Here is a 16,738-nt window from a genome sequence, read left to right on the forward strand (position 1 = left end):
ATTTTTATCACCGAAGATACATTTCTATTGTGTGACTACAAGATGTGGGGTGAGAGGTCAACGCCATGAACATGTTTTGATTTTACATAGAAGTTTCCACACGTGTCCACGGATCAGTTTTGTCTTTATGCCGTACATGAGTGGATTTATCATGGGTGGAACGAGGAGGTACAAATCTGATAGAATAATGTGGATATAGGATGGAATGTGTTTCCCGTAACGGTGAGATAAAAAGGAGAAAAAGGCAAGCATGTAGAAGCTTAAAAAGACACAGATATGGGGCGTACACGTGTTAAATGCCTTCAGTCGAGCTTCTGTGGATGGGAGTCTGTAGACTGCTTGGAAAATCCTGCCGTATGACAGTGAAATAAACAGCAGATCATTCCCTAACAGGGTGAAAGCAACCAGTAGACCCAACGCGCTGTTCACACGGATGTCCGCATCGGCAAGTTTCACCACAGCCATGTGCTCACAGTAAGAGTGAGAGATAATATTAGTCTTGAACGACTTAAACCGTTTGACCAAAAGAATACACGGAACAAACAAAACTACTGGCCGGACACACAACATAACGATGATCTTCACTATGAGTCTGCTGGTCACGATGGAGGAATATCTGAGAGGTTTGCAGATGGCGACGTACCGGTCAAACGCCATTGCCAGTAGCAGGCCGGATTCAATGCTTGTAAAGGAATGGAGGAAAAACATCTGGACCAGACAAACATCAAAAAGGATGAGTCTGGAACTGGAGAAGAAGATGGACAACATTTTAGGGACTATGCTGACACCCAGCAGGATGTCATTGGATGCTAATAACATGAGAAATATAAACATTGGTCCATGGAGACTGGGAAACATTGGGATGACGAGCACTAATGTCATGTTTCCTATCACTGCGATAACGTAGGCCAAGCAGAAGACAATACCGACCCAACGCTGTGAATCCTCCAGGCCAGGGATCCCGACCAAGATGAAGAAAGTTGGCTGAAAGGAGGTGGCATTGTGGGCAGACGTGTTAAATTGGAAGTTCATGCAGTCTGGGTCTGGAGGAGCTGCCTCTGAGGAGCTGTAAATCTGTTGGATAAATTCTGAAAGTTGTATAAATAGAAAATTACACGTGATTGTTATTCTTAGACTTGAGCTTTTTATCCACTGTGGATTAACGTACAAGGATCATAATAACATTTTGAGGACAATTAGAGTCTATGCAGCAAAAGTATGCTGTCCATCATTGAGTATACTGCTCTTACTCATTGAGTATACTGGCCTCATAGGCAAATAGGGCTTTTCTTTAGACAGACTTTGCTTTAGACAGTGAGCAAAACGAGTTAAAAACATATAAATTAAATATATATATCAACAAATGTGAAAATAACAGAAATATGGTTAAAAACACGTTTTAATTACCCCCAAAGGTTCCTCCGATACCACAAATTTACACAAATACCTAAGAACCAACAAACAAAGCTCAATGATTCGTATCTTATCTGCTACTGAAATGATCATTACTGGAAAATGGAAAAATCTAATAATTCTTTGGAAAATGTTAAAAACCAGATTAATTTAGAATGTACAATTAACAATATAAGGAAACATGATGGCCGACAAAGACATACGGGATCCTTGGATACAAGGGTTAAAAAAATCAGCAACCTGAAGAATCTATCACTGGCCGTTTACCGCTTCCCGTCCCGCCAATATCCTGTTTAAATACCGGATTTGCTCGATTATAAGACAAGCAAATGCTCTGAAAAATATCCCTTGTCTTATATTCGAGGTCGTCTTCTAATAATGTTACAGGCCTCAGTAGACGTTAAGGTTAATGACTGTTACAGGCCTCAGTAGACGTTAAGGTTAATGACTGTTACAGGCCTCAGTAGAAGTTAAGGTTAATGACCGTTACAGGCCTCAGTAGAAGTTCAGGCCTCAGTAGAAGTTAAGGTTAAGGATTTAACTTCGCAGTACTAGTAGTTTCTGTTACGTAAGATTTTTTAATGTTTTAAGATTAGAATGTTTTTGTATTCAGTAAAAATGATCAGCAGCTTGGCCTTGGTGATTTTCCTCTCCTGATTTTTTTCTGACCGTTAGTACTCTTTTTGTACCATTTTTGAGGTAGCGATACGCAGGTCTAGTTACAAAACCTTATATATATGCAGATCTTTGTTTATAATCTGGGGCAGACCGAGAGACTGAAGCGAGACTTCATATCGAGACTGACTGGAATGTTTAATTTTATTTTTCATGCATATAAGATTTAATAGGCATTCTATGTTATACTCTGTTTAATTTTGGATTTCTGTAATTTTTATTATTTTTAATAAATAAGTAATTACTATATTGAATTCTCAGTCCTTTCTTATAATTGTTCTCACGATTTCATTTATTGAATGTGAGACGAATCCACATGTATAAAATTGAGATTTGGTAACTTATCACTTAGGGTGGAGAATAACCTCTTTTTAAGACATTACATGGGAGGAAATGTGTGAACCCATCACAATAAGACATCAAATAGCGGTCTCACTACATGACTAAAATCCAAATCCCTGCAGCGCTGCATGGGACGTTTGCCGGATGCACGTAGACAATCTCCACTGCTGCCAGCACTTCTGCCGGGGCTTCTGTGGTGGAGCACCGGAAAGTCATGTGATGCCGGCATTCAGTCATAGAAGCCTGGGAGGCAGAGTGACATGTAGGGGTGTATAAGGCATATCTGGGGGGAGTGGCAAATAGGGGGTTAAAATGCATGTCAGGGAGGCAGAGTGGCATATATGGGTGTATAAGGCATATCTTGGGGGCAGCGTGGCAAATAGGGGGTTAAAAGGCATATCTGGGAGCAGAGTGGCATATAGGGGTATAAGGCATATCCGGGGGGCAGATGTGCAAAACTGGGGCAGAGTGGCACATAAAAAGAAATTAAAAAAAATCAATCATAGTTTTTATTAAATATGAAAAAATAGTTTTACACGTGAATTAATATAACTTTTTTTCTTATGGTGTTGTCTTATATTCAGTCTTTTTCTTTTTTTCCTAAATTAATATTCAACTTTTGGGGGTTTGTCTTATAATCGAGGAAATACTGTACATTACTTTTTTATTTATTTTTCCCTTTTCTTTGGTACATGTTAATCAATGCGATTACCGAGGAATATGATAATTAAATGTCATTTCAACCCCTTTCCTTGTTTCCGCTGTTATTGTGTTATGAGTCTATTCTGTGTGAAGCTGCAGCTCGTTCATGGAGCTTTTACACTAAAATCTAGGAAATAACTGCAGAGATTTCTCTCGCTGCGGAAAGATCTAGAATTTATTATCATTCAGAAATAAATCCGTTTTCAGAGTTGGGGATCTCTGTGAGCGTCAGACAGGGAACGAGACGCCGGCGGATGCCGAGATGGCAGGAGAGTCAGACATATCCAGCTATTACTACTAATTACTAAAGGTAAATGCCCCACCGGCCCCGCTCCTGCCCCCCGTTATACAGACACTTACCTGGGTGCAGCTCAGACCCCGATCCTCGCCTCGGCTGCTGAATCTCACAGATATTTGTACCGTGTGACGTTTTCCCTGCAGGCCGATCCCCGCCTGGAAAGCCCAACGTGCCGAGCGGCTCCCAAAATGCTGCCGGTCATCAGTACTATTTTTAGAGTGAGCTCCGTGCAATAAACACAGGTTTACTTTTTTTGTTGATTAATATTTGGCCCCTAACTGTGTCATTCCTTAACATGCCCCATAATTTTGGGGGCACAGTCACACTGGGTTTCGTTCCTCCAACCTGTCTTCAAGCAGGGAACGGGTACATTCAAGAATAATATTCAGCCCTCAGACTGGGAGAAATAAGAGATGTAAAGCTGGGTTTAATTATTTTGATTCTGTATATAACGCATATTCTGTCTGCGCTGCTTTATTATCAGTGCTGGTGCAGAGAGGGTTAATATGGTGAAAGAGGAGCCGTTGGTTAAATATACCCGGTTCTGATTCATTTTGGTGTTCGATGACCCTGACATCTACTTCAGTTTATGATTTAGTTACACGCAGGCCGAGACCGGGGGTAAGGAGACGGCGCTGGCACTTTAAGGCCGGCTGCCTAATTATATGAAGTGCATTCGGCGGCTGAATAAGAGAAGCCGCGCGTTACGTTTCTACTCTCACACACCGCAGGCGGCCGGACAGATCCACCCGCTACATGCTCCAGCTCCCGATCTGCCGCTCCAGCGTGTGTGGCTTTCTCAGCCAGCGGCCCACCAGGAATTTGCCCAGGCCTGTGGATAGCTGATAAGCGAGTGACCCTCACGCCGCTAGTACTCCGGCCTGTCACAGCCCTGCTGCTTATTTTAATGATACACCTTAAATAGAAAATGAAATATAGAAAGATTTATCTTCAAATAACAAAATTATCCAGAAAATGCAGTATTAGGGTCCTCATGATCAGACCTCCCAAGTGGGGCCTCAGGGCAACGCAGTTATAAGGGGCCCCCTAGAATAATTACATTAACATGCCTGGGTACTTTTGGTCTCCAGCTACCATAGCGACCTTTTAAAGGGGAAATGGGCAGGGAGTGGGGCTTGCGCCTGGCTTCTCCGTTTGGGGTTGTTTGGTGCTGGATGTGGGAGGCCTGGGGATTGAGGCCTAAAGATTGAGGCCTGTTCAGCAATTGGTGACTCTACACAAAACCTGTTACATTTATTAATATCTGCATTAATATATATAGTATATGTGTGTGTGCTTATATATATATATATATATATATAGTGTATATGTGTGCGTGTTTATATATATATATTGTGTATGTGTGTGTATATAGTGTATATGTGTGTTTATATATCTATATAGTGTATATGTGTGTTTATAAATATATATTGTGTGTGTATACGTGTGTGTTTATATGTTTATATATATATATATATATAAATATTTATATATAGAGAGAGAGAACGTATATGCGTATGTATGTATATATATATATATATATATATAGTGTATATGTGTGTGTGTGTTTTATATATAAACAAATACAAAAAGGAAGCACTCACCTGAGCTAGCATTAATTATAAGGGGGTGCTGCTGAAGACCAAAGCCATACACAATCTCTAAATCAGCGCACTCAGCGTGTTATATATATATATATATATATATATATATATATATATATATATATATATATATATATATATATATATATATATATATATATATATAGTGTAAATGTTTATATATATATAGAGAGAGAGTATATGCGTATGTATATATATATATATATATAGTGTATCTGTGTGTGTTTTTTATATGTATATAGTGTATATGTGTTTATATATAAATATTGTGTATATGTGTGTGTTATATATATATATATATAGTGTATGTGTGTGTGTGTATATATATATATATATATATATATATATATATATATATAGTGTATGTGTGCGTGTATATATTGTGAAGCAGGCAGGAGTCCTAGGAGGGAGGTATTTAGGTCCCAGTACATTGCTGGGTCTCTTCCCTTTTCAAGCACTTGCAGACTAATTACCTCAGGGGTGCCTTTATAACGGGGCATTTGTGGTAGTTTGTGTTACGTTACAGGGCGAGTGAAGTGGCTGATAAACCGTTTAGTGGTTCAGCACCACGGTCAGGGCTGACTTTCTGTTTAGTTAATGCTTGAAAATGGAGTTAGGTTTTATTGTATGTATTATTTTGTTATTTGCCCTGTAACAGTAAAATTGAACGTCATTTTTAGGGTAAATCAAATGTTTATTTGTTTTATAGACAATTCAAAAGAACGGGAGTGGGTACAGAAAGGTAAAATGGTTAGGGTGTACATCGGCAGAGAGATATTACACTCGCTCCCAATCGTTTAGGATGTGTCTGTAGGTTTGGTATTGAGCGCTGGTATTGATGAGATGGAGCGCCTGCCGTGTGAGGACAAACATCTTTTTCTATTGTGTGACCAATGAGATGTGGGGTGAAAGGTCAACGCCATGAACATGTTTTGATATTACATAGAAATTTCCACACGTGTTCACGGATCAGTTTTGTCTTCATGCCGTACATGAGTGGATTTATCATGGGTGGAACGAGGAGGTACAAATCTGATAGAATAATGTGGATATAGGATGGAATGCGCTTGCCGTAACGGTGAGATAAAAACGAGAAGATACCCAGGGTGTAAAAGCTTAGAAAGACACAGATATGGGGCGTACACGTGTTAAATGCCTTCACTCGAGCTTCTGTGGATGGGAGTCTGTAGACTGCTTGGAAAATCCTGCCATATGACAGAGAAATAAATAGAAGATCATTTCCCACGAGGGTAAAAGCCACCAGTAGACCCAACACGCTGTTCACACGGATGTCCGCGTCGGCAAGTTTCACCACAGCCATGTGCTCACAGTAAGAGTGATAGATAATATTAGTCTTGAACGACTTAAACCGTTTGACCAAAAGAATACACGGAACAAACAAAACTACTGGCCGGACACACAACATAACGATGATCTTCACTATGAGTCTGCTGGTCACGATGGAGGAATATCTGAGAGGTTTGCAGATGGCGACGTACCGGTCAAACGCCATTGCCAGTAGCAGCCCAGATTCAATGCCTGTGAAGGAATGGAGGAAAAACATCTGGACCAGACAAACATCAAAAAGGATGAGTCTGGAACCGGAGAAGAAGATGGACAACATCTTAGGGACTATGCTGACACCCAGCAGGATGTCATTGGATGCCAATAACAGGAGAAATATAAACATTGGCCCATGGAGACTGTGAGAATGTGAGATAAAGACCACTAATGTCATGTTTCCTATCACGGAAATTATATAGATCAAACAGACAACAATACCGACCCAACGCTGTGAATCCTGCAGGCCAGGAATTCCGACCAAGATGAAGAAAGTCGGGTAGAAGGAGGTTACATTGGGGACAGACATGACTTAAATTGGAAGTCCATCCGTAGACCTGTTGGGTAAATTCTGAAAGTTATATAAATACAAAAACTAAACACACATGATTGATATTCTTAGACTTGAGCTTTGTATCCGCTGTCGATTACCACAAAAGTTTAATATAATTGTGGACAATCAGAGTCTATGCAGCAAAAGTATACTGTTCCTGCTCACTGAGCGTACTAGCCTCACTCATTGAGTGTACTGCCCTTACACACAGAGGATATTGCCCTCACTGACAAGCGGGGTATCACAGAGCAGGCAGGCCCTTTTTGTGCCTGAGACAGACTCCTTGGTACATGGAATCTACTGTACGCACTAAATTGGAACATACCACTTCATACAGTAAGGGGTGCAATCTATTCTCCTCTGTATCCTGGAACAAACTACTTCAAACAGTAAGGCGTGGCCGTTTACCGCTTCCAGCCCCACCAATATCCTGTTTAAATACATTACTTTTTTGTTTCTTTTTCCTTTTCTTTTTGTACATGTTAATCAATACGATTACCGAGGAATATGATAATTAAATTTCATTTCAACCAAGTTATTTCTGACGTTTGGAAATTGTATTCCACGGAGATCTTAGATTGAACGTTCTGTTTATAATCAGTTTTTTTATTTTTTGCTTTTTTATCTATAGCAGAAATATAAAAGTCCAAATACTTTTATATTTTTGGTGTCGCTGGGAAGTGTTAGGAGCTGCACTCACGCTTCAAACTCTTTTTCCTCCCCTGACCGTCCCTGTCTGTTTAAATCTGGAAGCAGACGGGGAATCTGTCCGGATTCTCGCTGCGAGTCCCTCGATATCACTCCCAGCCGGTAAAGGAATTTTAATCAGATCTCTGTACATCTTATTAGTGGAAAGGAGACTGTGAGCGGCAGGCAGTGGGCTTTATTCACTAAACAGTGAGTTACAGGAGAGTGAAACTATTTCTTCTCCTGCATTTACCATGGAGGCTGATTTACTGTATTTGCTCGATTATAAGACGACCCCCCAAAATCTGAATATTAATTTAGGAAAAAAGAAAAAGCCTGAATATAAGACGACCCTATAGGAAAAAAGTTTTACCAGTAAAATGTTTTTCTTTTTATTTCCTTTTATTTTCCAACCTGCCCCCCCTCCAGTTATGCACATCTGCCCCCGGGCTTTCCACTCTGCCCCAGAAATGCCTTATACTCCCTATATGCCACTGTGCGCCATGATATGCCTTTTAACCATTTAAATCCTCTTTTAACCCTCTAAATGCCACTGTGCCCCATGATATGCCTTTTAACCCTCTAAATGCCACTGTGCCCCATGATATGCCTTTTAACCCTCTAAATGCCATTGTGCCCCATGATATGCCTTTTAACCCTCTATATGCCACTCTGCCCCATGATATGCCCTTTGACCCCCTATGTGCCACTCTGCCTCCAGAATTGCCTTATACCCCTATATGCCAATCTGGCATTTAGGGTGTTAAAAGGCATATTATGGGGCAGAGTGGCATATAGGGAGGTATAAGGCATTTCAGGAGGCAGAGTGGCGTATAGAGGGTTAAAAAGGCATTTATGGAGGCAGAGTGGCATAAAGGGGGTTAAAACGCATATCTGGAGGCAGAGTGGCATTAAGGGGGTTAAAAGGCATATCATAGAGCACTCTGCCTACAGAAATGCCTTATGCGCTGCAGGGGATCTGGATCTTAGTCTCATAGTCAGACCTCTATTTGAAGCATTTGCTGTGAGAAAAACTTTGTCTTATAATTGAGCAAATACGGTAATCTCATTAAAATGTACAATTTTACCTTCTTCTGGATTGCCAGCTCCGGCTGTTCCCTCTGTTACTGTGTTATGAGTCTATTATGCAGCTCATGTAGGAGGCCGAGACGCGGTTCTTATGTCGCCTTCTTACTCCATGGAGCTTTTACACTAAAATCTAGGAAATAACTGCAGAGATTTCTCTCGCTGCGGAAAGATCTAGAATTTATTATCATTCAGAAATAAATCCGTTTTCAGAGTTGGGGATCTCTGTGAGCGTCAGACAGGGAACGAGACGCCGGCGGATGCCGAGACGGCAGGAGAGTCAGACATATCCAGCTATCACTGCTAATTACTAAAGGTAAATGCCCCACCAGCCCCGCTCCTGCCCCCCGTTATACAGACACTTACCTGGGTGCAGCTCAGACCCCGATCCTCGCCTCGGCTGCTGAATCTCACAGATATTTGTACCGTGTGACGTTTTCCCTGCAGGCCGATCCCCGCCTGGAAAGCCCAACGTGCCGAGCGGCTCCCAAAATGCTGCCGGTCAGCAGTACTATTTTTAGAGTGAGCTCCGTGCAATAAACACAGGTTTACTCTTTTTGTTGATTAATATTTTGGCCCCTAACTCTGTGTCATTCCTTAACATGCCCCATAATTTTGGGGGCACAGTCACACTGGGTTCCGTTCCTCCAACCTGTCTTTAAGCAGGGAACGGGTACATTCAAGAATAATATTCAGCCCTCAGACTGGGAGAAATAAGAGATGTAAAGCTGGGTTTAATTATTTTGATTCTGTATATAACGCATATTCTGTCTGCGCTGCTTTATTATCAGTGCTGGTGCAGAGAGGGTTAATATGGTGAAAGAGGAGCCGTTGGTTAAATATACCCGGTTCTGATTCATTTTGGTGTTCGATGACCCTGACATCTACTTCAGTTTATGATTTAGTTACATGCAGGCCGAGACCGGGGGTAAGGAGACGGCGCTGGCACTTTAAGGCCGGCTGCCTAATTATATGAAGTGCATCCGGCGGCTGAATAAGAGAAGCCGCGCGTTACGTTTCTACTCTCACACACCGCAGGCGGCCGGGCAGATCCACCCGCTACATGCCCCAGCTCCCGATCTGCCGCTCCAGCAGATGATAAGGAATTGAGAAGTTTCTGGTAGCTTTCTTTACGTCACTGTTTGCTGCATTAAGACAAACCTTCTTTATTTAAGGTGTATCATTAAAATGGGCAGCAGGGCTGTGACAGGCCGAAGTACTAGCGGCGTGAGGGTCTGCAGCTATACACAGGCCTGGACTGGCCATCTGGCACCTGGGCAATTCCTTATCTCTAAAATATCATACAGAGATTCTCGATGCACCCATGCTTCTTTATTTGGGTTTAATCCCTAAAATATCAGCAAATCTCCATCTTTAATAGATGCTTGTAAGACGTCTGTTGATGAAGAAAAATATTTTGTGGCAGCCATATTGTTTTTAATTTTTTTAAGTGGTTAAATATTTTTTTTTTATCACCGGACTCGATAAATCCAAATAATTTGTAATAAATGGTTCTATTGTGAATGTCGGTAACACGTTTGACGACACCATTTCAATGAGTTGAATAAGCAAGAGCTTCTTTATTCAAGTGTACTGTGAGGCAGCAACAGGCGCCAGAAGCGGAGGTCGCGGAGTCGGATATGCAGGATAGTCGGGTCTGGTACACAAGAGGTCAATCAGCGTAATGTAGGATAGCCGAGTCTGGTATACAAGCAGTTAATCAGCGTTATGCAGGCTAGCCGGGTCTGGTACACAAGCGGTTAATCAACGTTATGCAGGATAGCCAGGTCTGGTACACAAGCGGTTAATCAGCGTTATGCAGGATAGCCGGGTCTGGTACACAAGGAGTCAATCAGGGATAACAGGAAGGAACAGAGGTCTACACAGCACACTGATCCTCAGTGCTCAGTTTTTGAATACCCCGCCAGTGAACGTCACGCCCAAGGGCATCACTCGCGCGCGTTCCCCGCTGTTTGTGTCGGGGAACGGATAAAGTTTTGTGAGGGTTTGAGGTGGCTGTGGAGGAGGAAGCGTCAGACGTGACGAGGGACCTGGCGGTGTGAACAAGCGGGTACTCCGGTGAGTAACTGCGACGCTGGCGGGGACCCTGACATGTACACAGGGGAGAGTCCAGATCGCAGACTTCTCTCCTTAATTCCTTAACAAAATATAGGCAAAAACCGCAAATGACAGCATAAAGACTAGACATCTGGTGATGTAAACGACCAAATATAGTCATAGACCTGTGTAAGCCAATTTTTACTAATGCTCTGAATAATAACCCTCGTTTTATATTCGAAGTCGTCTTCTAATCAGACCTCAAATAGAGGTCTGACTACAAGACTAAGATCCAGATCCCCCGCAACACTGAAGGGGAACCGGATCCTCCTCTCCGGCAGCCAGAGGAGGTCTGTGCGATGCGTGCAGACAACCTCCACTGCCGCCGGGGCTTCTACGACATCACATGACCTTCCGGTGCTCATTCATAGAAGTGCCGGCAGCAGCGGAGGTTGTCTGTGCACATCGTGCAGACCTCCACCTGCTGCCCCCAACTGCACACCAAGGAATCTGAAGCATGGGGGAAAAGTATAGGGAAGCACTGGTAAGTCGGGGGAGGGTAAGACTGGCATATGGGGGTATAAGGGCTTTCTAGAGGCAGAGTGGCATATAGGGGTTAAAAAGAATATCAGGGAGGCAGAGTGGCATATAGGGGGTTAAAAGGAATATCAGGGAGGCAGAGTGACAAATAGGGGTGTATAAAGCATATCTGGGGGGCAGCTTGGCATATAGGGGGTATAAGACAAATCTGGGGGCAGAGTGGCAAATAGGGGGTCAAGAGGCATATCTGGGAGGCAGAGTGGCATATAGGGGGTATAAGGCAAATCTGGGGGGGCAGATGTGCATAACTGGGGCAGGTTGGCAAATTAAATGAAAAAAAAAACATTTTTCTCAATCATAGTTTTTAGTAAATATGAAAAAAATAGTTTACATGAATAAATATTTACTACTAAAACGCTTTTTGTTATAGGGTAGTCTTATATTTCTTTTTCTTTTTTTCCTAAATTAATAATAATTATTATAATAATGATCTGCTGACTCTTCGTTCTAACGTTAACCTTCACAAAGGCCTAGGAAATTACATAGTTCATAAGGTTGAAAAAAGACCTAAGTCCATCAAGTTCAACCCTTCTACCTAACCTTTCTATTCTTGATCCAAAAGAAGGCAAAAAAAACCCTAATTAAGATACTTCGAGTTCTGCCATCAGGGGAAAAAATTCCTTCTTGACTCCAAAAGGCAATCGGATTTCTCCTTGGATCCAGAAGCTCTAAAATATTAATGTTATTCTATTTATACCCCTGTATATCGTGCCTTTCTAAAAAAATATTGAGGCCCCTTTTGAAGGCATCTACCTCCCTTGGCAGTGGATTCCGTACCTTTACTGCCCTCACTGTAAAGAATCCCTTCCTTTGTTGTCTATGAAATCTCCGCTCTTCCAGTCTCAGAGGATGACCTCTTGTTCTTTGTATATTTCTGTTAATGAACAGGTCACCGAAGAGCTCGTTATATCGGCCCTGCATATATTTATATAATGTATATCGGCCCCTTGTATATTTATATAATATTATCATATCCCCTCTGAGACGCCATTTTTCTAGCATATATAATTTTAACTTTTTTAGTCTCTCTTCATAACGAGTATCTCCCAATCCCCTTATTAATTTCGTAGCCCTCCTTTGTACTTTTTCTAGTTCCATAATGTCCTTTTTAAGGACCGGTGCCCAGAATTGTACCGCGTATTCAAGGTGAGGTCTTACCAATGACCTGTAAAGAGTCAGATAATATCCTCCTCCCTTGAATCAATACCTCTTTTTATGCATGCCAAAACCTTATTGGCCCTCGCAGCTGCTCGCTGGCATTGCACACTGTTGTCAAGTCTGTTGTCAACCGTTATTCCTAAATCCTTCTCATTGGTAGTTTCCCCCAAGGATATTCCATTCAAAGAATTGGTCGCATTTTTATTATTTTTACCATAATGCGTAACTTTGCATTTATCGATGTTGAACCTCATCTGCCACTCGCACGCCCGGCCCTCAACTCTGTCTAAATCTTCCTGCAAAGAAGAAACATCAAGATTAGTCTGAATTACCTGGCCTAATTTTGTGTCATCAGCAAAAACTGTGACATGGCTCTCAATGCAGCCTGGGAGATCTTTTATAAATAAATTAAAAAGAAGAGGACCGAGGAGAGACCCCTGAGGCCTCCACTTAATACCTGCGTACAGGCTGAGAAACATCCATTCGCAACAACCCTCTCCATTCTATCTTTCAGCCGATTTCGGATCCACAGACAGACATTTGCCCCGAAGCCTATTTCTGTTCATTGATAGAGTAGCCTTTTATGCGAGACCGTATCAAACGCCTTGGCAAAGTCCAGATAAATCCCATCTACGGCCACCCCCAGGTCTGTATATTTTTACTAACTTCTTCGTAGTTAGGTTGGTTTGACGAGATCCGTCTTTCACAAATCCATGCTGACTTCTACTGATTGGATTCTGGATCAAGATATGATCTTGAATGTATACCTTTATTATTATTATCTTTTATTTATATAACCTTTATTATAATTATTATTATCTTTTATTTATATAACCTTTATTATTATTATTATCTTTTATTTATATAACCTTTATTATAATTATTATTATCTTTTATTTATATAACCTTTATTATTATTATCTTTTATTTATATAACCTTTATTATAATTATTATTATCTTTTATTTATATAACCTTTAGTATCCCTTCAAATAATTTCCCCACTATCGATGTGAAGCTTACTGGCCGGTAATTGCCCGGTTGAGATTTTGATCCCTTTTTAAATATGGGCACAACATCTGCCTCGCGCCAATCTAATGGAACTATGCCCGAGCTGAAAGAATCCCTAAAGATTAGCAATAGTGACTGGGCCAGAATTAGGCTTAACTCCTTCAGTACCCTTGGGTGTATACCATCCGGCCCAGGGGCCTTGTCTACCTTAACAGTATTTAATTGCTTGAGCACTTTTTATTGTGTCAGCCAATCCCATGTTTGCTGCAACGGTTCCTTAAAATTAGCCAGCAGGGAGGGGCTCCGTCATTGGTTCTTCCTTGGTATAAACAGAAGAAAAAAAAGCATTTAAGATGTCGGCTTTCTCTCTGTCCTCAACGACCAAATTTCCAGTTTCAGATAATAACGTACCGACATTCTCTACCTTTAACTTTTTTCCATTCACAATTCTTGTACAATTCTTGTCTTTTGGATTCTGAACTTGTAGAGAGTTTTTGAGGAGAGCGAGATAGAGCGAGGATTAGTGGGGGAAAGAAAACAAAAGTGGATCAGGATGAAAGGACTGTTGGGTAACTGGGTGCTGATGTCAGACCGTGACCAAAACTCAGCCTGCGCAATGAATCAACCACAGATGACTTGATGCTAGATAAGCTACCTCCACTAAATATTAGACCTGCAACCAGATACCTTAAAGAAAGAAAACTATATAATTAAATATTTTTATTAGTGAGTGCTGGCCATGGCAAAAAAATAATAAAAGTATCAACCAATGAGATGTGGGGTCAACGCCATGAACATGTTTTTACTTTAATTAGAAGTTTCCACACGTGTTCACTTATAAGTTTTGTCTTCATGCCGTACATGAGTGGATTTATCATGGGTGGAACGAGGAGGTACAAATCTGATAGAATAATGTGGATATAGGATGGAATGTGTTTCCCGTAACGGTGAGATAAAAAGGAGAAACATGCCAGAATGTAGAAGCTTAGAAAGACACAGATATGGGGCGTACACGTGTTAAATGCCTTCAGTCGAGCTTCTGTGGATGGGAGTCTGTAGACTGCTTGGAAAATCCTGCCGTATGACAGAGAAATAAATAGAAGATCATTTCCCACGAGGGTAAAAGCCACCAGTAGACCCCACGCGCTGTTCACACGGATGTCCGCGTCGGCAAGTTTCACCACAGCCATGTGCTCACAGTAAGAGTGAGAGATAATATTAGTCTTAAACAACTTAAACCGTTTGATCAAAAGGAGACACGGAACAATCAAAACTACTGGCCGGACACACAACATAATGATGATTTTCACTATGAGTCTGCTGGTCACGATGGAGGAATATCTGAGAGGTTTGCAGATGGCGACATACCGGTCAAACGCCATTGCCAGTAACAGGCCGGATTCAATGCTTGAGAAGGAATGGAGGAAAAACATCTGGACTAGACAGGCATCAAAAAGGATGAGTCTGGAACCGGAGAAGAAGATGGACAACATTTTAGGGACTATGCTGACACCCAGCAGGATGTCATTGGATGCTAATAACATGAGAAATATAAACATTGGTCCATGGAGACTGGGAAACATTGGGATGACGACCACTAATGTCATGTTTCCAATCAGTGCGATAATGTAGGCCAAGCAGAAGACAATACCGACCCAACGCTGTGAATCCTCCAGGCCAGGGATCCCGACCAAGATGAAGAAAGTTGGCTGAAAGGAGGTGGCATTGTGGGCAGACGTGTTAAATTGGAAGTTCATGCAGTCTGGGTTTGGAGGAGCTGCCTCTGAGGAGCTGTAAATCTGTTGGATAAATTCTGAAAGTTGTATAAATAGAAAATTACACGTGATTGTTATTCTTAGACTTGAGCTTTTTATCCGCTGTGGATGAACATACAAGGATCATAATAACATTTTGAGGACAATTAGAGTATATGCAGCAAAAGTATGCTGTCCATCATTGAGTATACTGCTCTTACTCATTGAGTATACTGGCCTCATAGGCAAACAGGGCTTTGCTTTAGAGAGACTTTGCTTTAGACAGTGAGCAAATTGAGACCATGAAAAACATATAAATTAAATATATATAAATCAACAAATGTGAAAAATAACAGAAATATTATATTTGAGGTCGGCTTCTAATAAGACGTCAAATAGAGGTCTCACTAGAAGACTAAAATCCAGATCCCCGCAGCGCTGGCAGCTGGTGAACGTTTGCCGGATGCGCGCAGACAATCTCCACTGCTGCCGGCACTTCTGCCTGGGCTTCTATGGTGGAGCACTGGAAGGTCAGGTGATGCCGGCGCTCAGTCATAGAAACACCCAGCAGAAGTACTGGCCAGCAGCAGCGGGGGTCTGGAATGGTCAGATGCTCAACGGCTGCCCCCACTAGACACCAGGGAGTCTGAAGCATGGGTCACAAGTAAAGGGATGCATTGTTAAGTTGGGGTGGTGGCGGTGTTCAATGGTTTTCTAGAGGCAGAGTGGCATATAGGGGGTTAAAAGGCATATCAGGGAGGCAGAGTGGAATATAGGGGGTTAAAAGGCATATCAGGCAGACAGAGTGGCAAATAGGGGTTAAAAGGCATATCTGGGGGCAGATGTGCAAAACTGAGGCAGAGTGGCAAATAAAAAGAAATTTAAAAAAAACATTTTTTTCAATCAAAATAGTTTTTATTAAATATGAAAAAATAGTTTTACATGAATTAGTATTTATTAGTAAAACTTTTTTCTTATAGGGTCGTCTTATATTTAGTCTTTTTCTTTTTTTCCTAAATTAATATTCACATTTTGGGGAGTCGTCTTATAGCAAATACTGTACATTACTTTTTTATTTCTTTTTCCTTTTCTTTGGTACATGTTAATCAATGCGATTACCGAGGAATATGATAATTAAATGTCATTTCAACCCCTTTGTGTTATGAGTCTATTCTGTGTGAAGCTGCAGCTCGTACAGGAGGACGAGACGCGGTTCTTACGTCGCCTTCTTACTCCATGGGGCTTTTACACTAAAATCTAGGAAATAACTGCAGAGATTTCTCTCGCTGCGGAAAGATCTAGAATTTATTATCATTCAGAAATAAATCCGTTTTCAGAGTTGGGGATCTCTGTGAGCGTCAGACAGGGAACGAGACGCCGGCGGATGCCGAGATGGCAGGAGAGTCAGACATATCCAGCTATTACTACTAATTACT

The 16,738-nt window shown here is 41.5% G+C and overlaps 3 protein-coding genes across 3 annotated transcripts; all 3 read right to left on the minus strand.

Moving 5' to 3' along the window:
- On the minus strand, window positions 1-1,071 carry LOC128475432 (olfactory receptor 52A1-like). The gene has a single exon (XM_053457931.1). The coding sequence runs from the start codon at window positions 1,030-1,032 to the stop codon at window positions 58-60; it is 975 nt and encodes a 324-aa protein (XP_053313906.1). The 5' UTR covers window positions 1,033-1,071; the 3' UTR covers window positions 1-57.
- Window positions 1,072-5,958: 4,887 nt separating this feature from the next.
- Window positions 5,959-6,925, minus strand: LOC128475433 (olfactory receptor 52A1-like). The gene has a single exon (XM_053457932.1). The coding sequence runs from the start codon at window positions 6,923-6,925 to the stop codon at window positions 5,969-5,971; it is 957 nt and encodes a 318-aa protein (XP_053313907.1). The 3' UTR covers window positions 5,959-5,968.
- Window positions 6,926-14,330: 7,405 nt separating this feature from the next.
- Window positions 14,331-15,329, minus strand: LOC128473953 (olfactory receptor 52A1-like). Its single transcript, XM_053456175.1, has one exon. The coding sequence runs from the start codon at window positions 15,303-15,305 to the stop codon at window positions 14,331-14,333; it is 975 nt and encodes a 324-aa protein (XP_053312150.1). The 5' UTR covers window positions 15,306-15,329.
- Window positions 15,330-16,738: the final 1,409 nt, after the last annotated feature.

Source organism: Spea bombifrons, chromosome 2 (genome assembly GCF_027358695.1).
Source record: "Spea bombifrons isolate aSpeBom1 chromosome 2, aSpeBom1.2.pri, whole genome shotgun sequence".
In the NCBI taxonomy this organism is placed as follows: Eukaryota; Metazoa; Chordata; class Amphibia; order Anura; family Pelobatidae; genus Spea; species Spea bombifrons.

Bases quoted from the DNA above. Each gene is read 5' to 3' on its own strand.
- LOC128475432 (XM_053457931.1), bottom strand. From the start codon at position 1,032: ATGAACTTCCAATTTAACACGTCTGCCCACAATGCCACCTCCTTTCAG.
- LOC128475433 (XM_053457932.1), bottom strand. From the start codon at position 6,925: ATGTCTGTCCCCAATGTAACCTCCTTCTACCCGACTTTCTTCATCTTG.
- LOC128473953 (XM_053456175.1), bottom strand. From the start codon at position 15,305: ATGAACTTCCAATTTAACACGTCTGCCCACAATGCCACCTCCTTTCAG.